The sequence below is a fragment of the Macrosteles quadrilineatus genome, unplaced genomic scaffold, assembly GCF_028750875.1.
Source record: "Macrosteles quadrilineatus isolate MER2022 unplaced genomic scaffold, UCM_ALF_1.0 Scaffold_2__2_contigs__length_208266976, whole genome shotgun sequence".
In the NCBI taxonomy this organism is placed as follows: domain Eukaryota; kingdom Metazoa; phylum Arthropoda; class Insecta; order Hemiptera; family Cicadellidae; genus Macrosteles; species Macrosteles quadrilineatus.
In genome coordinates this window covers 204244204-204269633 of record NW_026542595.1, presented here as the reverse complement: position 1 = coordinate 204269633, position 25430 = coordinate 204244204, and the positions used below count along the sequence as shown (strand labels likewise).

Below are 25430 nucleotides of genomic sequence, written 5' to 3'. Positions count from 1 at the left end.
ACAAATTCAATTAAACATTTGAAAAACCATGTTATCTCCTCGTTTTAAAGTGTTATTTTGCATGTTGACGATTATTCGGTTGAGGTTTACATGGACTACGATTTCTACAGTTTTTATTTATATTAATTTTAGAAAGTAATATTTAATTCAAAGCAGTGTAAAATGTTTATGAGATAATGCGCCAAACGATTGTTAGTTCACTAAACTATCTGTTGCGCATATTTTACTATTAAATGTGTGTTTATTAATTATTTTATATATTTGATTATGCAATGTTTTAAAACTAGTAAAATTGCTAATAGAGACGTCAAAGAGAATTTTGTCTAATCCACAAGACAAAGTAAACAAAGTCCTAATAGGGTCATCAATAGAGGGAATTCCTTTTAGAAATCACTGCGCATGCGCTAAGAAGACTCAGACTTCCCGAACCGTCTGGCCAATGGCATTTCGATTTCAGCGCTGAAACGTTGGCGTATTCGGATTTTCTTTCGGTTTCAGTCAGTTCAGTCCACTAGTCCAGTCAGTCAGTGAGCGAAGTTGTGTGTGCGATGATGACAGACCTGTCTGTTCGGTAGTGTGTTAATAGGTTGTGTTATTTAAAAACAAAGTGGATTTATTTTAGTGTTTATAAATTTTACAAAGATGAGCAAAAAGGATAATTCCTCCCTCCACTCCAGTAAGTTTAGTTTTTGTAATGAATTAGGCTAAGTTAATCAAAAATCCGCCAACATATGGGAATTTGTCCTTTGGAATTCCCCAGTTTACACTTATAAGCTAACATTCCAAGGCTGCTAACCTAATGCATTTGCGCAAGCTCTTCTTTCAATAACTTAACTTACATTGTGTTTAACTAGGCCTACCTATAGGTTAATAAAACAAATGTAAAAATACTCTGTATTGAACTTCTTGAAAATTTAGGATCCATTTTCTTATTCAATAGCCTAAGCTAGTGGGCCTAGGCAATAACAAAGGGCCTAGCCTACATCATGCTTCAATTTAATTCAGACTAAGCCCTATGTTACTTTAGGCTACCTGATTTTTAGCTAGTAGCTGTCTTAAACAAATGGAATGGCTTTTAAATAGATCAAATAAACATATTGTGATAACTCTTCCCCTAAAAGTTATCATAATATCCATTTCATGTCAGGTCGGGTGCTTGGTCCAAGTAAGGGCTGCACTTTACTTGACGTCCTACACTCATTCGATTGTTTTTTCGATTCGATATTTTCATTCGATATATCGTTTGGTTAGTTAGGTTAGGTTAACCTTTACCTGACCTAGACCTTAGGCCTACACGGAGGCCACCCTTATACAGTGCACTGCGGCGGTTATGTTAGGTTGTGTTATCATAAATGTAAACTTAGTTATAATTCATTCGGTACAATTCGATTCATAACGAAATCAGAAACCAGAAACTTTTTATTGTCGTAATTTGCAAGGTGCATATGACAAAGTCAACAATGAGGTTTCAAGTTCAACCAAGATAAGAAAACTAGATAAAACTTACGCTAGTTAATAGACAAAACATATGTCTGGGAAGTCACAATAAATCAAAAACATAAATCGAGCTATGCAAGCATTGGGCCTATCAGAAACAATGACAGTAAAAGGAAAACAAGTTCAAACAGATCATACGGTCATACTCAACATGCAAATAGGTGAATAAATTGTTTTATAAAAACGAAACAAGGAAAGTCCTACAGACATAGGTCTATTTATGATAACCAAACATAACATAACTGCCGCAGCCTGCTGTAAAATAAGTGGCCTCCGTATAACATGAAAGTAGTCCTAAGTTACCGCTATTTGTCTTCTTTTTACAATACAAACACAAAAATCCAGCTAGGCCTATACAGTTGTCTTGAAAACCATCGCACTGATGCTATTTAACCCAAATTGTTTGGTAACATGCTCAGCGGTGTGGGAAATGCCTTTGAAGGGTGTCTTAGAGCATGTTCAATAGTTTCTGGAGAGCTTTAAGCTATAGTCCTCGCCACCCTAAGTTGAGGCAGCCCAAGGCCACACAGCGTGTATCTAGTGCGGCCTTTGGCTGCCTCAACTTAGGGTGGCGAGGACTAATGTATAGGAAGTACTGGTGTTAAAAATACTGGAGGTAGCCTACTCACCAGTTGTTTAAGTTATTAGCCTTAAGTACCTATTAAAACTATTTAAATCTAGTACACGCTGAGTTAAGATTATATGGTCATGTAACCAAATGTTTTATTTTTTTCAGGCCACACCTCTGGATCTGGTGAAGGTGGTCACTTTTCGCATGAAAGAAAACCTCATAGTGTTCAAGATACTTTTAAGGGACTTGACAGTTTGTCAAATTTAAAAACCAGTGATTCGTGTTCGTACAATGACTCCGGTGTCTGGTCCGGATCTAACATTCACTCTGAGGAGATAAACACACCAGAATCTCCCATTTCTAAAACCGACAGTTCAAGTTTTGTTACGGACAAAGTTGCTTGTGATAACAAAAGCTTCATGAGGTTAGATAGTGGAATAGACGTGAGTGTGAGTAAGCAGTTTAGTGAATTAAGTCTGGAAGTTGAGGATTCCTATAACAACCTTAACGACCCTCCATCGAAATCAAAAGATTCTTGTCTGGGATCGTTGTCAAATATCAACAAACAGTTTGTGAACAACCAGCTATCTGATGACACCAATGCTATTCTGAGGATACAGGATGCGGGTTTAGCACAGGATGACGACAAAGTTCATAATCCAACAATCACATCTGATGACACTTCCGCTCTCCAAAGGATACAATTGCTGAAAGCTTGCTTTGAGCAGAATGAAGATGGAGACACGTAAGTAGCAAATACTTCTAGACTTAACTTATGCCTTTGAGATACTAATATAGCCTACTTAAAATTTAATTCTGTTTAGGCCGGATTTTTAAGCTTTTACAGTATAGTAGGCAACATTAGTTAAACTTAACAATTAAAATTACTTTTAAGCTCAATCCAGTACCTAATCAATTTATGAATTCAAGTTTATAACAATTTTGCATTGCTACATTTTGTTTCGAGAAAAGTTTTTCTGTCTTTTTATCTTCTGATGCTGGGATGAGTTAGTATTTAAAAAACAACTTTCTTTTTTTCAAAAAATTACAAAAAAATCATTTAGGTAAGGTAAGACCTTTATTCAGTAGCCTCTAGACTACTCCGTTATAGGGCCTTGATAAGCATTCCACATAAAAATTTGAAATAACTTTCCCCTAACTTATTTTTATTTATTTATTGCCAGCGGATTAACACAAATTTTACAGTTGAAATAGGCCTACATTTTAAGAAGCTCATTACAGTATGACTAAATAGCTGACTAACTCATTAAGGTAATAGGCTAGTCAAATCTAATAAATACCGAAAATAGGTAACATAAACTAGCTTAAAGTAACAAGAGGCAATACAAGAAGAATAATTATTATACATGCAAAACCTTGGACATTGGAAGAACTAAGAAAAACTAGAAAGTTAATTTATCACAAATATTACAATATAAAATTTAAAAAAATTGTATTGGTTGTTTTAGGGATTTACACCTGGCCATCTATCACAAGTTTATCGAGACGGTGTACGCTCTTGTACGGATGGTTCCACACCCGGACTTCTTGAACATAAAAAATAACGACCGCCAGGTGAGCTAAGTTACATTATTGTTATTATTTAGGCTAGTATGTAAATTTAAGTAAAGGCCTAGCCTATAACATTTAAAATCATTTTCCAGTAGGCTATATGGGCCTGCAAAACCAATTGAATGAATTTGCAAGTCAAGCTAGCTTTGCAGAAAACAATATGGTTGGCACTTAATTTATCTCATAGTCAGAAGTCTCTGGGTTAAAAAATTTAATCAGGGCCTAATGATTTACTTTTTGGGATATCAAAACCCTTATTGCTTAATGACAGCAAATGTAATCATTTTTACTGACTTATAGAGTGTAATGAGCAACAGTATGTGTCTTATGTTTTTATTAAATATTTAACCGTCTTAAATATGGCACTGGAAAGAAGCTAATGTAGCCTAATTTGATTGTTGTTTGGCCAACTTGTAAGTGGAAGTTGAAAGTGGGAGTTTAAGGCTTATCCCAACTAAGATATATTTACTCTGCCTGTCGACCGAAGCACTAACCTCCAAACGTTACGTTACAGACCCCGCTCCATGTGGCAGTGCTGACGAGACAGCCACGGTTGGCACGCCTGCTGGTCTGTGCCGGTGCTGCGCCAGACGTGTTGGACTGTTGTGGTAATACTGCTCTGCACATCGCCGTGGCCGCTGATGATCTAGAGTGTGTGTTGGCCATCATCAATCCAGTTTCCAACCAGGAGACTGTGTCTGCGCAGCTTCAGTATCGTCCCTACCACTCCTACATCCACCGTGATATCGCCAACATCCACAACTACGATGGTGAGTCCACCTTTATACCTTCTACTAGAGCTAAGAAAGCGGTTTGTAAGGTTAAATTTTTCATTGTGATTCAGTTCGTCTGCATAAGGACCATTAAACCAGTACGGTAATTGACAATGCTCAATGAAGGAATCACAAGTAATCCGGTCTTGCTAATTCAGTAGGCCTAATTCAATCTGCAAAAATAAAACATGAAAGTGCCACATTGCAGTATGGGTTGATAAGGATTACCTAATAGAAGATAGTCCTCGATCAGGACCAAATAAAAATCCAAGTATCAGTCTGCGGTATGATTTAGTTCCAGTGCATGAAGTACGGCAGGTCATTTGCGTCTGTCTTATGGTATTTTTTGTTACTATTTAGTAACTGAACTTTTTTCGGCACTTGCTAAATGGGAGATAGGCCTATGGACCTTTTAATCCAAATGGGAGTGATATGGACCTTTTAATCTGTAAGTTATTGGTCTGTAGATCAAATGAATTACCATGGGTTCCTAATGGTGAAATCTGTTTTTTCTCTTTTAGCTGAAAAACCATTAGTCTACTACTGATAAAATATAATTTTTGGCAAGGAAGTTATCTTGAGGGTTAGGCCTACAGATTTTAACTTTTTAATTTAAACTGCTACTGCAATTAGGGGATTTACCCAAAGATAAAGACTACTACTTAAGTTATTTGTAATTATATTTTTAATATATTTTTCCCATTACACCAAGAGAGTACAAATTTAGTATATGTATTTTATGCCTGACCGTGTAGTAACATAATCGTGTAGCCTACCTAATGTTATTGTTGCCTTTTGTGTAATTGCTTGATTTTGATGGTATATGACTTGGCAATAATGGCTGCATTCATGAGGGTAATGAACAAAACATTTAGGAGGTCCTAGTGTTTATGAATAGTGCATTATTTAAGTTGATTGCTTATGAATAACTTATTTTGATGCTAATGTCTCAGCAGACACATGAAAGGTTGCCAGTTCTATTCAACTATGGCTTTGTCCCAGTCTTATTTGCTATGCTACTGAAAGGTTAAGCTGATTAGATAAGCAGGTCTTAGATTTTCCATGAACTGTGCCTTATTTACACTTCTGGTCTACTTATTAGTGTGGTTAAATTGGTTTACGTAGTGGAAACCTAAGGTGTTAGTGGAAAATAGTTCTTTTAATCAATAGTAGTCTTACATTTGTAGTTGGGTTTTGATTATTTAATGATTGTGCAATTGGATTTCAGCTTTATAACTTTTAGCGAATTAACAGAAAAGAAGTGTAGACAAAAGTAATTTTTAGTTTGTTACAATGCTACTACATGAGTTGTTTTGTAATGTTTTACTATAGTTCTTGTAAGTGACAGTAAAAATTTTATCTATCATCTCATTTGCCTAAAAATCGCTTTGGAAGTAATATACTTTAAATATTAGGTTTTTTGTAAAAAATTTATTAGACCTATTGTATTGCAACGGGGGACATATCCTTTGGAAAAAAATTAAATAGGCCTACTAATGGGGTTCTGTCCACATTCTGGAAAGTCAGGGATAGTCATGGGAAGTGATGGAAATCCGCAATGATGGAAAGGTTTGAGGGAATCATTCAATGCTCTAGTCGGCCATACATAACCTCGACTATTGTAGCATTTTTTTTTATTTTTCACAAAAGTCCGACAATTAAATTTATTACAGTTGTATTGGTTTATGAGTTTTGAGTTTGTATTAGTTTATTGTACCTATTGTACTCCATTGTTGCCTGTTAACGAATATTTCAGTATTTTATGCGAAATAACTTGTCTAGGCTGTATTATTCGTGTGTGTATGTTATATCATAATTTTTTAGTTAAGTTCTTGAGTCATGGAAATCAATGGTAAATGGTCATGGAAAATAATGACAAATTTTCTGTGGACACCCTGTCTATATTTTGGATTGTAAACTAAAAACCCCTCTTATATGGATGTGTCAATCAGTTAGACATCATTGTTTGTTGATAAAACCGTTTTGGTACAGTCATAACTTTATTAGGAAGGTTTTAACATTGTGCTTTTTGGAGGCTCCAAAATAAACAGCTTGGCTCGTAAATCAACCAGGAAGCTTAAGTAGTCTGTAATTTCCCAGAGTTGTTGTGCGCCAGTTTCAACTTTAGCCTTGGTACAAGGAAAATGCAACATGTGGGGATGTCCAATGTCCTAGGACTAGCATGACATTCTGCAGTGTTTTGCATTCTTCTAAACATTCTCACATTGTTGTCAGAATTGTTTTGTCATTGCCAGGAGGAGCGTATATTTTTCCGAGTTTTTTACTGATTCGAAATGCGATCAGAAATGCTCGATACAGTTGTAAAAGTTTTTAGTTAAATAAACTACAATACAGTACAGACTAATAGTGAATGCTTTTGTTTGTTTATGGGTTATAAATGTGATTTATTATAGTCCAATTATGTAGCTGGTAATAGTAATCTGAGATGTATGCATCGGTCCCCTTTATGACATAAAACCGCGCAAGTTTGCCTTTATTTTAATTTTCAAGTTTTGTATTGGTTGCTGTAACAGATTTTGACATTCATTCCACATATGCTTTATCCATGCGTATTCTAAGTATCCTCCCATTCTAGAATCACTTGTATACATTTTGGTACTATAGGACCACAATAACATGAATTCAATTAGCCACCCTTGGTAGTGTTATTTTCAAATACTCCTTTGTTTTGTATCACCTACGTGTTGTTCAATAAGAAGTCTATCTTGGTTTGATAATCCCAATGAGAGACTTGTTGAGGACTTGCAAGTCTTGATTGTATAGGTGTTGAAGTGTGCTGAGTCTTGAATGAATGGGATTACCAGTGACTCAATCCAGGATACTGAATAACTGCATCAAGGCTGAGACGATGTTGTGGCATTCCTTCTGTGGAATAGCAAAAGATGTTGTGGCATTCCTTCTGTGGAATAGCAAAATCACGATGCGCCCAAGAAAATCTTGAATAATTGGCTGAAAACCTCCAACTTATAGTAGACAGTGCCTTTAGGGTACCACGTTTGTAGATTTGACATGGCAGAAACTGTAACATGTTGCTTTGTTTTGAATATAACGATGTGATTGTTTTATGTGTAGGGATGTTTAGGAAATGCATGTTCTCACATTGTGATCTATTGACAATATGACAATGTATTTCATAAATATAAGAAACAATGAAAACTAATTTTTGCCCCATTTCTATATGAACATTACGGCCTATGTCTGATGTCCACCGTGTTAATATTTATAAAAGTAATAATTTATGTTGCACTTCCTTGGTATTCTGCTTATCAAAGAAGGCAAATATTTCCTCATGTGTCCACTTTAGCGAGAACCGGTTCTCATGTTCAAGGATTTAAGTATTTCAATGTTATTTCACATGTGTCTCTTGAGGCAGTGTGTGACGCGTGTCATGAATAGTTGACTTGTGTAGAAAGATTTTAGTTATCCAATAATTATGTAAAGTAATTGAAAAATTGTGATAATTATTAAATGCTTAACATATCTAGCATTATACATCTTTAATGATATCTAAATAGATGTAAGTGGATTAAAATATTTAAGTGAGAGCTAAAGCGAGTATGAATTATGAATCTATGAATGTGGGTGGAACAGTCACGCTGCAATTTTGGTTAACAGCCTCTCATTTGTGGTTTCTAAGCGCGTTTTACGTCATTGTGAGGGGGAATTGTGAAGGAGATTTGGTCTGTTTATAGCTAAAACGACTATCTGTCTGTCAAAATTCCGCCTTCAAATGAAAATTTTCTCCCATCAAAGTATGACCTTGTAATTGACACTTCAATCATTTAAGGAAATATAAACTAGGTATCCTACGTATTGACAAAGATCATCCCAGTAGCAACTAATTTCTACTCAGGCATTAAACGTTAGCAATTTAATTTTGCGTTGAACCTAATTCATTCCAATTTCATTATTGAACTGCATGATATCCGTTCTCAATAAATTCCTTTCTCCTTTCTGTATTGATTATGAAGTGACTTATGATAGGTATAAATAGTTATAACCATTTAACTTAAAAATCTCTACAGAAAGTTTTAATACAAATGTAATAACCAATAATATAATTATTGGCCCTTTAGTTACTCAATTGTAATACTAAAATTTGTTCAAGTACCGAAAATAAATAAATTTGAAAAAAAAAACATGGGGGGAGTTAAGAGCTCTATAGTTATAGGGGCAGGGAGCTAAGAAGTTAATATTAGGTTTGATTTATACAGCCGTTTTAACTATATACAGAAAAGAAAGCAATCTTTTAAGATTTTCTGTTGTTCCATCAGAATTTGATAGGCTTCTAATTTAACCATGTTTAAAATTAACTGCTGTACCTATAAATTTTCCTATTTATCTTCAGACATTACGTCATAATGACATTTCAAAGGCCGTTTCTCGGACCGTTGAGCGCTGGACGAGATCCAGAACACGTTCCAATCAGTTCTCGTTCCCGGTTGCAACCTGTTACCCGCATGGAGCATTTCAAAGTCACAGTTAAAGGTGTATTATTGCGCATTGCCGCGAGCCTTGCTGACTCAGCTTTCCATCATTTCCATGTTTATCCTATGGAAATCCCATATTTCATAAGTCTTGACGTGGAAAACTGCGAATGATGTTTCGAGTCTGTGATGAGTCAATACGTTGGAACGCGTTTGTTTACAAGTTAAGGTCACACTCGGGGCAGGAGTTGGGGTAGAGTTTTGGGACAATACGTTGTTGATATTCTGAATTGACGTGCCTACTGTAGCGCCTTTCGAATACTTTGATCAGCGCCGGGGTATTAATTGCGCAACTTTTTCGTCGGTATCGGTTTGGTTTGGGTGACGTGATTACGATACTCACACTCAATATATCACTTAACTACTAATACCAATAACCATTGTAGCAACGGCGTAGCAGGTTGCATTCAGAAACCACACAACTTTCCCCCCGAGTGATAGCTTTACATAATAAATACATTTTAGATTTGTCACTGAATCACTAAAACTTTTTAAATAAGGAAGAAGCCAAACAACTGGTATCAGTTCCCGGATTTCTGTCAAAAGAGGTTTACTTGACAAGATAGAGATCTGTGATTCAACCAGTGTTTATTGGGATTCTGCGAAATGATTTATCACCGTGAATAGCAAAGATAACGGCGTATCGGGCAAGAAACGCACAACTCCGAACATGAATAAGCAATTTGGTAATCCTCACATGTTCAAAAAGAAATTGCAGACGCTACGTGGTGCCGAAGCTTCTAGAAGGTTCCGTTACAGTTCCAACTCGTTTCACGTCCACTAATAATGATGGCGTCTGTTGTGATACAGATACAAGTGTTTGTCAGGGAACTGTCAATAACAAGGAAAATCTCCCGGGGCACACACATCGTCCTGGATATCGTGTTTGTGTTTGTCTCCGGCGTATTACACTTGTATGTTTTCACCATACTGTATAAAGTGTATAGTACACGGCAACAGCGAAAAAACGTCGGGTTTTTTATTTATGTCCAATTGATATTTTGTGTAGTTTTACGTGGTATTTCTACCTCTAATTTTGATGCGTATTTTAATGGGAAACTTCTTTAAATTTACTTACATATATATACTTGGAATGTAAGGGTTGAGAAAACTAGATTGAAATCGATAATTCAGTAAGTTAGTACAGAAATAACTGCTTCATGAGGTTCTGTCTCTAGGAATATTATTTAACTGGAAAATTCCGTTCTACAATATAGGCTACTTATCACAATTATTAACGAAATCGAAAAATTCCTAGTTGAAATTTTGTTTTCGAATATTGTATATTATTTTAATCGTTTTAGGTTTATTTTGCAAACGTGGTAATTTTATTTCCACAACTTAGAAATATTGACGAATGCATTGCCACACAAACCGACCCCGTGCAGTATCCGTGGGTCGTGTTAGCTACCACGTTTGCTGGTATTGTATTGTCCACGGGTCTATTGTAGCCACCCGTGTTCCTAGAAGTCCTAATCCCAGGCAGGGAAACCCGTAACCCCTGGAGCTCAGGGCTTCCCTTGACCAAAATAAGCGTGTTTGCCACCAGACCTGCGTGTAGGGAAGTTTGTTTACGGAACGGGAAATGTCGGTAATGTAGCGATAATCGGTGAATATCCATTATGTCTATGATGTGATGGATCGCGTTTATAAGTGTTGAGAGATGATTTCGGGCGCTGGGCGTGATTGATTTTTTTTTTAATATGCTGAATAAGATATTAATAAGGTATGTGTGGAAAATCGAGGTTCTATTATTGGGTTTGTGGCGATTTCGGTTAATATAGGTTTTGAAACTGGACGAAACCTTGAGCTTTAACCAGCGTGAATTGTTTTACTGTGACGGATGATGGGTATGCTATATTGTGACCATAGGTACCCCACCAAAAGAAAAACTATGTGCTAATAATGCCCTCCTCGATTCTTTCTTTATGGTCAGATCAGTATTGCAATGTAAACCGTCGAATAGATTGACGGTAAACGCAAACGCCGATGTCAATAGGAACAAAAGCATATCACAAACCCAAAATAACTAAATGGTTTCCATCCACCGAGTCTTGTTACTCGACTTGTAAACTGATCGGAGGAAAATAAAGTCTATACTTAAATGATACCAGTGCTGCTGTTTCTTGAAAGTTGTAGATTTTCAAGTATAATCTAACTAATGTCTAATAAGTATTTTTTAAATCAATTACATACATCCGGTAATCTAACGACGCTGGGTGATTCAAGATTGTACGATTTTCACAGCGATTTCCAGTTATTTCGAGTGGTCGATTCACTTTATTTATGACATAGTTTACCGTGTATTTCCCTGATCTGTAGACCGTTAGCGTGAACAGTTTGGTTAACATGAGATCGGTACGATACAGTGATGGCTTATTTGTGCCGGGGATACCGATCTTCTGGGAAGTCAGTGGGAAAGGCTGTCTACTAATTATTTTTAAATCTATAGAGTTTGTGGGATCTTCGCGTTGCGCTGTTTTAGTGGTTTTATAGATGCAAGGCGTGTTGACGCCACGCGGAGAATTGAGTAGAACTTGCGCTCAAGCTGGTGAAACGGTTAGCTAATTATTTTTTGCTGATATTGAACACACTTTATTATTTCGCTACACGCTGAAACGACGTTTTGTTATTTCGCCAATAAAACGTTATTGATAAAACGTTGTGGTGGAAAGAGGACCACGAGAGGCCCTGAGTGAAGAGTGAAATTTTTTTACAAATTACGACGTTGATTTTTTAAACTATTGTTTAGTTCGCTGTAGTTGGACGAAAACAAAAAATTATTTAAAATATCATTATCAACACGTGAATATATTTGACACAACAATTGATTCCGTTCTGCTTAATTTTATATTGGATTGAGCAATGATTTGATTTGAACCAAATTAGACCAAATTTCCATCATAATGTATTCGAATAATACCATGACTCATTTAGAAGTAAGGAAGTTAGGAAAATGTAACTAATTTGCATTTATGTCTAATTCTCGTATTTTACAAGGTCTGTAGAGAACATACAGTAGCAGTTTTCTCATACTGACAAATATATCACTGGACGAATTTCGCTGCAACACATCCTACGTCAATAACACGTTCTTCATCGTCAAAACTTGATTTGCGAATTCCTCCTCCAACGGTTGTACTAGTGTAAATCAAGTGAAGTTTTACATGTGCATTGATCATGCGTTCGTACGTAGGTTATTCGCGTCATGGCCTTGTCCTCGCGCATGGTTCTATTCAACGAGAAAATTTGTATCCCATACTAAGCGATGAAACCCCACTTAATCCTGCGGTTTTCGTCTTTAAATCCAGTAATTTTACGACGAAAAAGTGTACCATACTACTACAAATAAGGTGCTCCGTCTACACTTGAAACAATTTCTTCATCCAGCTTGTTCTACTTATTTCGGAATATTCTCCCTAAATTTGCTAGAATATCCCTTTTTAAAGAAAATATCCCGCCAGTTTGAAGTGTCAGCAGCCCGGATGCTGATGCGGTTGTGTTTTTGACCTTGCTGACTTTATGAGTTGATGCTGACGTGCATATCAATGGAAATCCCCATCCAATAGGACCTTTGGTGTGAGTGGAAAACATGATAAGCATTGTTTGTGTTCTGCTTTTTTGCAAATTTGCTGATTTCGCACTACGTCAACGGATTTGTTTTCATTTATTTAAATGCGAAGTAAAATAAAGCGAGTGTTTTAATAAGACTGCAGCAGCATTGTTGTAAAAATTGTACACTTGTTGGAGATAACTACTTGAATTAGTTAGAGATAATTGTATGAAGCTAAACAGTATATTAATACTGTAGAATTATTAGTTTATATTCCCATAATACTCCATAAACAAGTTTTGGACGGGTTTCTCTCTGAACCTAGTGTTTATCTGATAAAAAGAGTTCGTCATATAGTATGACGCCAACTGCTACATTTTCAACATATTTTCTCAAAAATCCAATAATTTTAGAACGTTTTTTTGAGAAAGGACGTCTAAGAAGGACATACATAATTTCAATCAGTTGCTTTCAAAATTTAAACTAACAGCAAATGAGTAACAAGTGACGATTGGAAATGGGAACAGCACTTTTGCAAACTGCTCTATCTAGTAGTCCTGTCCTTTAAGTTGAGTTTCAGTTGCAAACTATACCATGGGGTTAATTGTTAATGGTTGTATAAGTGAAAGTCATGTGTTCACTGTCAAAAAGTTAAGTTAAGCTGAAAATAATGTTGCATATCGGTGTAAACTGTTGGTCCACCATAGTGTGTTTGCATTCACAATTTTCTTTAGTGCTTGTGTTCACAAGTTGAACCATCGAACGCAGAACGTTGTGCTGGAGGGCGAGACGCAAGGTAGCAATGGACCACAGCTGGTTGCATGGTCGGGATTTCCCATGGATGGAGGATTGTGGCAATGTGGCACACGGCCGTAACGATCTCTCCCGCTCTTCCTCAACCCTGGCCGCCATTTTGTTCGGGCACTTTCGCCTCTCTGGGGCTTCCCTGACCGACAGCTTTCTTTGTTTCTATCACGTATTACGGCACCGGGGCGAACGAACGCTGGCATTTGCGGTACACCCTGCGAATGCAGTTACACTCAAGGAAAATCTGCAATTGTCACATATACAGCAGTTACGATTTATCATTGACTTTGTTCTGTAGAAGAGATCAATCTGGACCAGCTTATGTTTTTATATCTAATCGAACATAGCTGCACAATGAGTTCTCTTCCTTTTTCATGGTGGAATGGCCTCTGGATCGTCTGAATTAACTATATAGTGGTTTAAATTACCTTGTTACTGTCATAACTACAAAGGATCGTTTTGACAGTAACAAGGTAATATAAACCACTATACCTATAGCTCTTCGTTTTGTTTCTGTGTGACATAAAAGGTTCTATAGGTACATAAGGTTCTGAGGTTATCGTCTTATAAGTATGGCTTGGTTAAGTCGATGTGTTCGGCAGAAATTAGCAATTGACTTCAGCGCTCGATGAACTTCATTCGTATACGGTATCTTTAATTTAAATAGTTTGGTGTTTACAGAACATTTTGGATGGATAAGAAAAGTCTTTATCATCGTTTAAAAACTTGTTCTATTTGTGATTAGTAGAAATACCTTATCATCGCCAACCTACTTTTACGAGACATAATTCAATTATTCGGAACGCGATAGCCAAATGCTGTTTCGAAGACGGTGGAAAGTGTCCAACATTCATTCCACTTCAAGTAACTACCGTTCGTAGTGTATGTGAAATGCATTCATTCGTTTTCTTATCTGCCTACGGTCTACGATGAAGCTTTCATATTGCGGATTAACACGTTGTCTACGAGAAGTCCTGTGTTTGTGGACGTGTGATTGTCACACAGCGATCGGCGTTCAGGAATTCCAAAGCTATGACTTAACGATCTGGAGTTTTACGATCTCTAATGACTTACAGAATACACGTTGGTGACAAACGCTTACAAGATAGATTGTGATCGTAAATTTGTTTAAGGTCAGTGTAATGTCGTGAATTAATACATTATTACGGTTTGTAACCTGAAGGCAAGTGAGCGCAGCGAACGAGCTCCAACCTATATAAAGGTGAGTGAGCGTAGCGAACGAGCTCCAACCTAAAGGTGAGTGAGCGTAGCGAACGAACTTCAACCAGGACGTGATTGAGCCATGCGAACGAGATCATCTTGAAAATTAAGAAGTTAAACGGGGCAAAGCCCGCGGGTTACAGCTAGTCACCTTTAAAACCTTATTTTATACCATGTGTATTTTGCTTCTGACTCCTCTTTTAAAATATGTTTTTACAAGTACGCCGAGGTGTAAAATCACAAGTTTTTACATGCAGCTTCACCTATTTACAACTAAAACACACATGCTAATCAATTTTGTACCGTACATTTTCTTGTAACATTTGCTAAGGCTTTGTGACGTTGGTTGGGTTTGATTGATTTACAATATGCTCCGCGCCTTCGTCGAAGGTCTCCGACTGCGACAGTCGGGCGGTGACGTCGACACTGGACAGCGTTGTATTGTATTGTATTTTCTGTATTGTATGGTAGGCGCCGGCTCTAGACGGTTCTGTCCAACGCCGGAAGAAACTCTCGAGTTGTCGACCTCTTGTCTCTCTCGCCGTTCTATACTCTACTGCACGTTCTCAGTTTACATGTCCTATGCAGGTGCATAGGATTTCTGCTAGGGGTTAAATTCCGCCTAACAAACGTAAACCTCTACACTTTTTCAACATATTGATACTTTAATACTTTTCAATGAAATGGCGACCATGCAAAGTAGGTATTTTAAGCCAAGTATGAATGGAGATGAGTGTTGGATGAGTGGCACGATCTTGTAGTCTTGATAGTGACTAAGGCCGACATATTCCTTAGACACAGTTGTTAATTAATAGCCCATACAGCTAATGACAACTTAAGGGACCTACAGTTAATAGTGGAATCCGAACTACATTTTTCCTTGGTATACAGTATACGAATAATTATCAGGATAGTACTGCGGATAGTTGTAGTAGGGCCTACTCACTAGTGCCGACGTTAGTATCGCATCCACAGTGCATGCCTATAAATATCCATAAGGTTGTTAAACTTGTCTGGACATTGTAAATTGGCAGCAATTAATTACGCTGCTTAGCCGCTCCGAAGGGAAGTTAATATGCAACCTTTCGTTAGGTCTTGGCATTCCATTAAGGTTTTTGCCAGGCTTAGAATAAAATTATATGGTTGAAATCGTGTAGTCCTATTCCGCCCGAGTTTTATTTCGCCCGGAGCCTAATTACTCCCAATTCGCCCGCGGTCCCAGATTAACCCCTATAATCCTCAGCTCTACCTGCGTCAGGAGTCCTATTCCATCCACGGAGGCGAAGCCCCACCCCCAGCTATGTAAAAGCCCTCCCCTACCCATGACCCCGGCCAGGTCCAAATTCACCAACATTTTTGGGGTCGTTTCTAATGTCCAAATTCACCAACTTTTTACCTTTAGCAGGTACGATATTTCTTCCGGCGGGCGGGGAAGGAATTCCCTCAGAATAGTTTGCCATCGCCTGTTCCGTCCCGTCTCGGCGAGAGTGAACTGTAACCTAACCTAACTTAACTTAACCTAACCTAACCTAACCTAACCTAACCAAACCTAACCTAACCTAACCTAACCTAACCTAACCTAACCTAAAGCTGCCTGAAACAATCACAGCTTAAACAGTACTATTAGGGCTAAGCAGTACACTCTCGCCGAGACGAGACGGAGCAGGCGAGGGCAAACTATTCGGAATTCCTTCCCCGCCCGCCGGGAGAAATATCGTACCTGCTCCAGGTAGAAAGTTGGTGAATTTGGACATTAGAAACGACCCCAAAAATGTTGGTGAATTTGGACGTAGCCCATCACCCCTACCACTTTATAATCTGGAACTTTTCTTTGGATTGAAACGCTTCAACAGTAATCATTCTATATTGATAAATGCTTACGACATAACAGATTAATAAAATTGACTGTCCATGAACTGTTAGTTACTGTACAGTAACTGTATGTTTCTGTACGGCAAACAGAAACATATGATAACACTGCAATCCAAGACATGGCCAAACAAAGGCCACTAGTTAGCTGCTTCTAGTGTTAAATACCCAACTGCACACCTTTGAGTTTTCTTCATTATACAATGTAAATAATTCGTCTATTGGGTCTAATGATGATTGGAGTGTCGAATCAAACTCGATCACCATTTGCCATATTTTATGTATATTTATCGTCTGGTGAGATAACAGTATAAGAGCACAAATATATGTTTTAAGTGTTATTAGACGTTTTTTTTTACTTTTCGTATACAATGTAACTCGCCTTTGGCTCGCTGGGGGCTCCGTCCCCAGGCCCCCTAGCTGTTAGTCGTCATTAGTAGATTAGAGTTGTAACAAAGCAGGCAGTGAAACAGTCAATATTACGTTACAGTATATAAAAACAATTTCACGAATACATTAAAGGAGGTTGGCAAGTTATATTTTTGTTTTATAAAGTTGTGGTAAGAGAGTATATTGGTAAAGTATTATTACAACTGAGTTTTAGGCCAAACAAGATAAGGAGAATGGGGTTCGTTATAGTGTAAATCGATATTAAACTAAACACGATTTAACAACTACATTAGAGTAGATCGATATTTAATAAGTTGATATCAGTAAAGTGATATATGAAATAAAAAGGTTACAGTAAGTTTTAAAATGTCTTTTTTAAATTTAGGAAGGGGTGAGTGGTCTAGATAGCACTCATAGCATTTCTCAAGTCTCAGTCAAATTTGAAGTAAACGGTTCTAATGTCCATACCAAAGTTAGAAACTTCCTATAAAAATTACATAATGGGAGGGAGAAATTGTTGAATCGGGGAAGGGGGAAAATCATTGGAAAATATAACTTTTGGGAATGTTCTAGGTTGTTTGGGACTAAGACCAACAAGCCTACCAAATTTCATATCTCCAGCTAATGTTAAAGTGTGTAAACGTGATTTAGACCGATGTACCTATATAATTAACATTGGGGAAGTCGACATTTCAGGGGGGGGGTTGAAAATCGTAAACAAATTTTATAGAAATTTACCTAATATTGAAAGTAGGGCGTTTTTTGAAGAGTTTTCGAGCTATAGCTGTTTGAAAAAAACGTGTTTTGTCGTTTTTAGATGTCCGCCATTTTGGATAGTTGTGGGGGTTAAAATTGGAAAATTGGTGTTTTGCATAATTCACCGTTAATTAAAGATCCCATACTACAATACAGTACTACCAAATTTCAAGTCTCTAGCACGTTTCTAAACGATTCAGATGACCATAAAAATGTCATTAAATTTCAATGTTATTCTCCATAAGAATAACATGGGGCTAGTAAAACTTTCAAATTTTGACATTAAAATTAAGTTATTAAAGTTTTGGAGGTCAATGAGTAAAGTTACGAAAAAACATGTAATGAGTAAAATTTAAAGTAAAGTAAGGAAAACACAAAGCAATAATAATATTTGCAAAACGGAATTGTTTAAGTATGAAAAAATAACGAAAACCGGTAAAAATTGGAAAGAAATTTACCAAATTTTGAAATTGGGGCGTTTTTTGAAGCTGAAGGAGTGCGATTTTCTCCTAGGAGGTCCTAGGAGGCGAGGCTTCACCTCCGTGGATGGAATAGGACTCCTGACGCAGGTAGAGCTCAGAGCTGAGGATTATAGGGGTTAATCTGGGACCGCGGGCGAATTGGGAGTAATTAGGCTCCGGGCGAAATAAAACTCGGGCGGAATAGGACATGACCGGTTGAAATTACAAATTCGAGTGCGCTGGTGTGATTACCGTTTCTGCAAAATTCGCTGACTTTTTAGCTAATACAAATTAACCGCAAAACGTGTTATTTATGTTTTATGTTTATCTTTTTACCGCATGTTTTGTCACACACTGGAAAAGTTTATGAGAGGAAATATGATTTTAGACTACCACCACACACTGAGTGGTTCAATCTACTTTGGTTTTTTTACATTTTAACAGCTGGTCGATATAGACGTCTACTCTGAAGTATGCAAAAATTCAATGGTAATTCAGTTAATCAAATTAATGAATAACTATCCTAAAATATAGACGTAAACTTCTAGAAGTTAGTGCGGTGTCTTAGCAGTGTAATTATGATTGTGTCTCATAATCGCAAAAGGTCATCCGGTTATCACTGTTGATAAGGTATCAGGATTTGGTTGCGCGTGTACATGTTTGTGTGCTTTGTGGCATGTGTTGCGTGTTATAGTCGTTTAGTAGTCATTGATAAAAACGCAGTAGATTGAATTACTTCGCCGAATTGTATTTTTGTCATCCTAAAATGTGTTCGTTTCTAAGGTTTGTTTTGTTCCGTTCGTAAATAGGCCTAAAGTGATACCATTCGATAAAATCAAGGAAGAAATTGAGCGAAGATAAAAATACTATGCCTCTTTCACCTCCACAATGTCTTCATTTTGCTCCTTAAAGTTTTATATTGACACAATTGACACGGCCAGGAAAATAAGTATACTGTATATGGTTGTTAGGTTATATGCAACATATAATACTCCACCAACACGATAAATAATTCAAATATAAATTACCCAAATATTTATTTCAACCAGTCAAGCTATTGATTACATTATTACACATAGTAACTTTTAACAATACAATAATTTACCAGGAATTAATTATTTTTACATCAGCAACTATTGAAAACAACGGTTTTCCCTATATGATGAAATTGCTGTCTCTGGGCTTGATTGGCAGCTCCGAATAACAATCCCGAATTCCGAACAACGATGAATAGGTACTCAAAATATCGGCTTTTTGGTAGTTCCTGAGTTAAATCCCCCGTACATATGTAACACAGTGCAGACATTCGTTGTTTTCACCTGTGTCGATCGTCCGTGGACTTCCCTAGAGAGATTGCAGAACTTTCTAAGCTTTCCTATCAGGGAAACCCTCCTCTGACGGCGCCTGTTTCAGCAAACACGGCTTGTTTGTCAGCTGTTTATTACGGTTGATAATACAATGATGATTTGTATGCATTTGTGATAGTGATGTATATCACTTTCTAGATTCAGATTTGATTACATCACTGAATAGCGGCTTGTGTGATAGTTTTTCGTCCTATTTAAGCTTTAAGTTTGATTTGGAAGAGAACTGAAGAGCTTTTCATGAAATTTTTTTATCATATTAATAATAAACTCAATACGATAATATTTCTTCAATGGACATAATTGTTTACATAGTGGTGGTTTTAATCAATAGAATTATATTTAGGGAACTAATTTACAATCATTGGTCATGATTTACCTAATTTGCCTAATTTACCTGATTTTTGTCATATTTTCGATCTTATATGGTTTGCTGACTATTTTACCAAGACTAGGCATTTAATTAGTTAAAAATCCAAACTGTTCTGTAAACATTTAGTTTTTGGTATTTAATGATATATTTAAATCAATAACGATACTTTGACGAAAGATACTTGTAAATACAAGATAAATTATTGTGCATGTGATATTTATTTTGAACTATTGTATTAAATTAACTGCAATTTGATGTCAAATTAAATAAGCCTATTCACACACTGTCATAGTATCTTTCATAAATACATAAGTTACACCCCTCAAAAAAAAAAAAGTAGTAAAATACATCATTAAATCTTAATTAAGCAAAATTTCCAAGAATGGAAGGCGAAATCGAGGTGTAACTTAGTTCTAAATGTTATATTTCCCAAACTTGGTATTCACCTGTCTAAACCATGTTGAGTATTGGCATGTGCTTTCGGACTTTCTTGAGTGGTTCTTGAAGAAGTTGAATAAGGCACTTAAATTTGAAAACACTCATACTTTTTGTTGATTGTTGTTTATCTCTGGGTTTTCCCTGGCGATCAGCTGATTTAAGGATATCAAAATATTCCTACGATTCAAGAAGCTGTCAATTGAAAAAAAATAGTTTTTTTATATAAATATTGTTTTTGATTTTAGGTCAAGCTTGCGTACATTTGGCAGCAAACAATGAAAACATCGAGATTCTACATAGGCTGGTGTGGATAGGAGCCGACATTAATGCAAAGGTAAATTTTGACAAGTCATTAGACAATAATTCATGTTATTGTGTATCAGAATGGAGGCTTTAGCAGCTGTACAGTTGAATAAACGTATACTCTTTAGGGGACTCTGTGTGTTAACACAGGGTACAAACTTTTTAAATAAAATTAAGAAGGAACACTGATACTTTTTGACCCAGTATCTTTTCACAGTGGTAGAATGTGGGACTTTGGTTCCCAAGGTTCCGGTTTCAAATTCCCTCTGATGATGCCGCAACCTCTAGGACTAGTCTAAAGTAATATGAAAATTATTCCAGGCTAGAGCCTTACGTTCTAGGGTGTGAAGTTTGGAATAAAGAAAAATTACCTTTCCACCATTGCTGTGCTAGTTGGAGAAAGGTATCTGGAATACATATCACACTACTTTTATTTCTTATACAGTATATTACATTCAAAAAAAAAAAAAAATCAATATAAATTAATTAAAGTTATGGTAATGCCTGAGTAGCACTCTGATCATCAGGTTTTTGTCACTCACGGTTAGAATCAGATCAAGTCATTATTCATAGTTTCACATTAGGTACAAATGGCATTCAGGGCTTATTGTGTGCTAGTAGCACTATATTGCAATGCACTGTGTAACTGTTTAAGCCACCTTCTATGTAGTTTATTACTAGGGCATTAAATAAGACTATAGTTCTGTACAACTTATGTGCTAATTCTTTATTGAACAATCCAAACTATCAGATTACAGGTACAAGTTTGTGGTATATAACTGTAACTGTTTCAATTTCTACTTCCGTTCAGCTTCCACCAGAGGTGTTACTTGTTTACTGACTGCTACAATTTTGTAGGAGTGGAAGGGTGGCCAGACATGTCTACATTTGGCCGTGGAACGTCGCAACCCACAGCTGTGTCATTTCCTGGTAGTCGACGCCAAGATAAACGCAGAACTGCTGAGCTACGCAGGACAGTCTGCGTACCAGACGGCAGGTCAGATGTGGGACGCTACGATCATGAAGGCACTAGAGGACTACGGTGTCGATACCTACCTCAGCAGTGATGAAGAGAGTGATGACGATGTGAGTTCTAACAAAACAAGTCTTTATTGTAAAAATACATTGGGGACATTGGGGGTCTATTTGTAGAGCGTGGGACTTTGGTCCCTGAGGTCCTGCGTTCAAATCCTGCCCATCGTGGATGTGAAGGTGGACGGATTTGGTGAGTGATGGGGTGAGTCAGTGGCTCAGTTGGTGGCGTAACAGACTTCGGGCCCAAGGCAGCGATGTCGTGGGTTCCGATCTTGGTCACTGCTGCAAACATTTTATCAGTACAGTTTACCTTTGTACTGTAGGCCTACCGGCTCACCCCTTGCTTTACTGGACGTTCTTTGCACAGATCTGTAGTCTATGTGGACGGGCAAATGCAAGATTAAAAGAGGCCACCAACCTCTTTTTTTTATGAAAATTATTGAAAAAGTTACAGAATTGTGACGAGTCATTGTTGAAGAGTTTACTAGCATTAACTTGAGGTTATTGTCATAAGCTGACATCATATTCTTATTTAAAGTTAGAATGAAAATGGTTGTATAGTACAATAGTTGAGCCACGGTACAATTGCTTGTTTATGTCAATTGCTGATTTATGTTGAATATGCTAACATCTTGAAATGATGATTTTTTTTAAGCATCTTTTATTTCAAATTGAATATACCAAATACTTAAGGAGAATATCTGATTTGGACAACAGTTGTGAGTATTTGTTGAACTGATCAATTTGAATTAAACATAGCTTAAGAAAACTTAAGATTCATTTTTTTTTGTTATCTTATAGTTGCATTCAATGATGTTGCAGATGTCGGAAGGCAGTTTCGGCGGATACCAGGTGAACGGTGGAGGCCTAGTGAATGTTGGGGCCTGACCTGTTGATACTCTACAGTGAACCATTCCCTTGACAACCAGTGAGTAGTGCGCTCCCGGGGCGGCTTTCCGAGCAACACGATATTGTGGTCTGCTCGTCTACAACTAAGAGTTGACTCGTTTGCTCAACATACATTTACAATCCAACCAACGTGGTTAGGTCAAAGTAATTCCATACTTCAATTAGCTAATGTTTAACAAGAGTTTGATGTCAAAATTCAAGAGATCCAAGTTTTAATTTTTGTATGATTTTTCTTGTATGTGTCCAGTTGATTATGAAATCATGTATTTTCCGTATTGCGAAATTGTTTATTTTTGTTGTGAAAATGTATTGATGTGTTTTATGTGATTTTTTATGAATTATTTTACAATTGGAATTTAAGTGCTATTCTTTATCTACTTTTTTGTACTAATTTATCTTGTTGATTATTGTAACATGCTTTAATGTAACAAACTTGGAAGTATTGTATGTGTATACTCCAAGAACTATTGCAAGCTAAACTTCTTTATAACTGGTCCCAAATAATGAAAAAATTTAACATTCTGCAGTTTTGACTGATATGTACTCTTTTATAAAGCTATTAATAAAAATAACAATGTAATTTTATAATTGTTCTATTGTTAAACAGAAAATATTAATCAAAATCCATCCCACTAACAAACAAAATGATACTATTAAATCTGTGCTGTCTCATGATGGAAAATGTGTAAAAAGTGAATAATTCTGTAAATAGTTAATACACTGCCTTTTAATTGTAGTATTATATATAATCACATGTTACATAAGCTATGATAACTATCTACAAAACAGCTGTTAAGTGCACGGTATAGTTTGTATTTTTATTCGTATTTATGATTACAACTCTTAACACAAACGTGTTAGGGAAATGTTACAGACAGGAAAGTGATCGTTAGAAATGTCTTAGCTTGTATTTTATAGATGATAATTGTGTTAGCACGATGCATGCAGAAATGTGCGTGTAAAATGTTGGAATGATTGTTTTAAGCAGAATGTCGGATGAAATGGTTAAGAGATGTACCTGAATCTGTTTAATTTTCTGTCGAAAGTCTGTCACAATGGTCAACCCTCGGTTATCAATGTAGATAAAAGCTTATTTATATTAGGGTGATAAAATTGAACTTAGACTAGAGTGTACTTGTAAACTAAATAATTTAAAAGACAAAATTACTTTTCTTCTAAGTTGTACATAGTGAACGTTGTATTATTTCTTATGTTTAACGCATATTTGCAACCTAACTGTATTTAGCCAGATTTGGATTGACCTCTAGTCTTTTTGACGAGATGATTGGTATTTATTTAAACTATGATTTGTCGGATTCAAGCTGTAAATTCCTATTTGTTCGTAACTTATGTTAGTATTCAGTTCTAGTTTATTTTATTAACACTTATGAATAAAATTTGTTATATGTTAAAATATGTTTTGGCTATTTATTTTGACCTAATACCATCAAGTGAAACAAAAATTTGTGTCTGATATACAAGAAATTATTTTTGTTTAATATATAAAAAATGTAAGTCTTAAAGGACGTTAGTGATTGGAGTCTTAAAAAGTCTACAATTCTGGAATTCTAATCTCGAAACAAAGACAATAGGTACTTTATAAGAATGTAAAATAATATAAAAGGTTTAAATACCGGACCTGCTATTAGGCAATCCATTCAAATTGCAAACATAGCTAGTTTCAGCTAAGAGTTTGCAATTTAAATATATCGCCTAATGGAACATATCTAAACCTTTTTTTAATTTAGCAAACCAGAAGCTAACATCTACAATGAAATGTGAAATAAGTTTAGCTCTCAACTAAGATGGTTACTGTTATCTGACCATTTAGTTGAGAGAGGAAATGCAAGATATAAAATAAAGATACACAGTACTTGATAAGTTTTTAAAGGCTATGTTTGGAATGGAATCATTTTAACTAGCTATAGACTAATGATACTGAAGTTAAATTTTCTATAAGTTATTTCTAATTCAAACAAATGGATTTGTCCAGTATTCATTAACCTTACATATGGACAACATTCTTATTTGCGATATGCCTAGAAACTTACTTCACAAAATTACAGGGTGAATAAAAAGTCAAGACCCCCCCCCCTCTAATATTTTTCTAAGTAAATATACAGAGATATCCTTTTGGTGGTCGAGCAATCTTAGCAGGAAGTTTCATTTTATCATTTTGAAATTGTTGAGTGTCCCCCCAAAAGGGGGGATTTGGGGGGCAACTCAAATATTTTAAATGTAAACCCCCTTCAAGTGACACCTCATTTTGAAGTGTTAAAAAAAACTTAAAGAATGGTGAAAACTAGAGGTCACTATCTCTTCTCTATCCAAAATGGTAGCCCGTCAAATGTTTTGGAAAATCAATGGTAAAATTGTTAATATTGGTTGTCATTTTGGATAGAGAAGAGATAGCAAGCTCTGGTTTACACCATTCTTTAAGTTTGTTTAAGCACTTCAAAATGAGGTGTCACTTGATAGGGGTTTCTATTGAAACATTTTTAGTTGTCCCCCGAATCCCCCCTTTTGGGGGACACTCAAAAATTTTAAATGTAATTCCCCTTCAAGTGACACCTCATTTTGAAGTGTTTACAAAAACTTAAAGAATGGTGAAAACCAGAGCTTGCTATCTCTTCTCTATCCAAAATGACAACCAATATTAACAATTTTACCATTGATTTTCCAAAACATTTGACGGGCTACCATTTTGGATAGAGAAGAGATAGTGACCTCTAGTTTTCACCATTCTTTAAGTTTTTTTAAACACTTCAAAATGAGGTGTCACTTGAAGGGGGTTTACATTTAAAATATTTGAGTTGCCCCCCAAATCCCCCCTTTTGGGGGGACACTCAAAAATTTCAAAATGATAAAATGAAACTTCCTGCTAAGATTGCTCGACCACCAAAAGGATATCTCTGTATATTTACTTAGAAAAATATTAGAGGGGGGGGTCTTGACTTTTTATTCACCCTGTATACAAAAGTAGTCACTTAACATACCACTTATTTTGTCCTAATTTGGAATTTTTCATAA

At 36.2% G+C, this 25430-nt stretch overlaps 1 protein-coding gene across 1 annotated transcript; it reads left to right on the top strand.

Annotated features, from left to right (window-relative positions):
* Window positions 1-485: 485 nt before the first annotated feature.
* Window positions 486-23816, top strand: LOC128987428 (NF-kappa-B inhibitor cactus-like). Its single transcript, XM_054408267.1, has 7 exons — window positions 486-676; window positions 2234-2813; window positions 3538-3643; window positions 4155-4410; window positions 20399-20487; window positions 21315-21542; window positions 22314-23816. The coding sequence occupies exons 1-7, from the start codon at window positions 643-645 to the stop codon at window positions 22377-22379; spliced, it is 1359 nt and encodes a 452-aa protein (XP_054264242.1). The 5' UTR covers window positions 486-642; the 3' UTR covers window positions 22380-23816.
* The last annotated feature ends 1614 nt before the right edge of the window (window positions 23817-25430 follow it).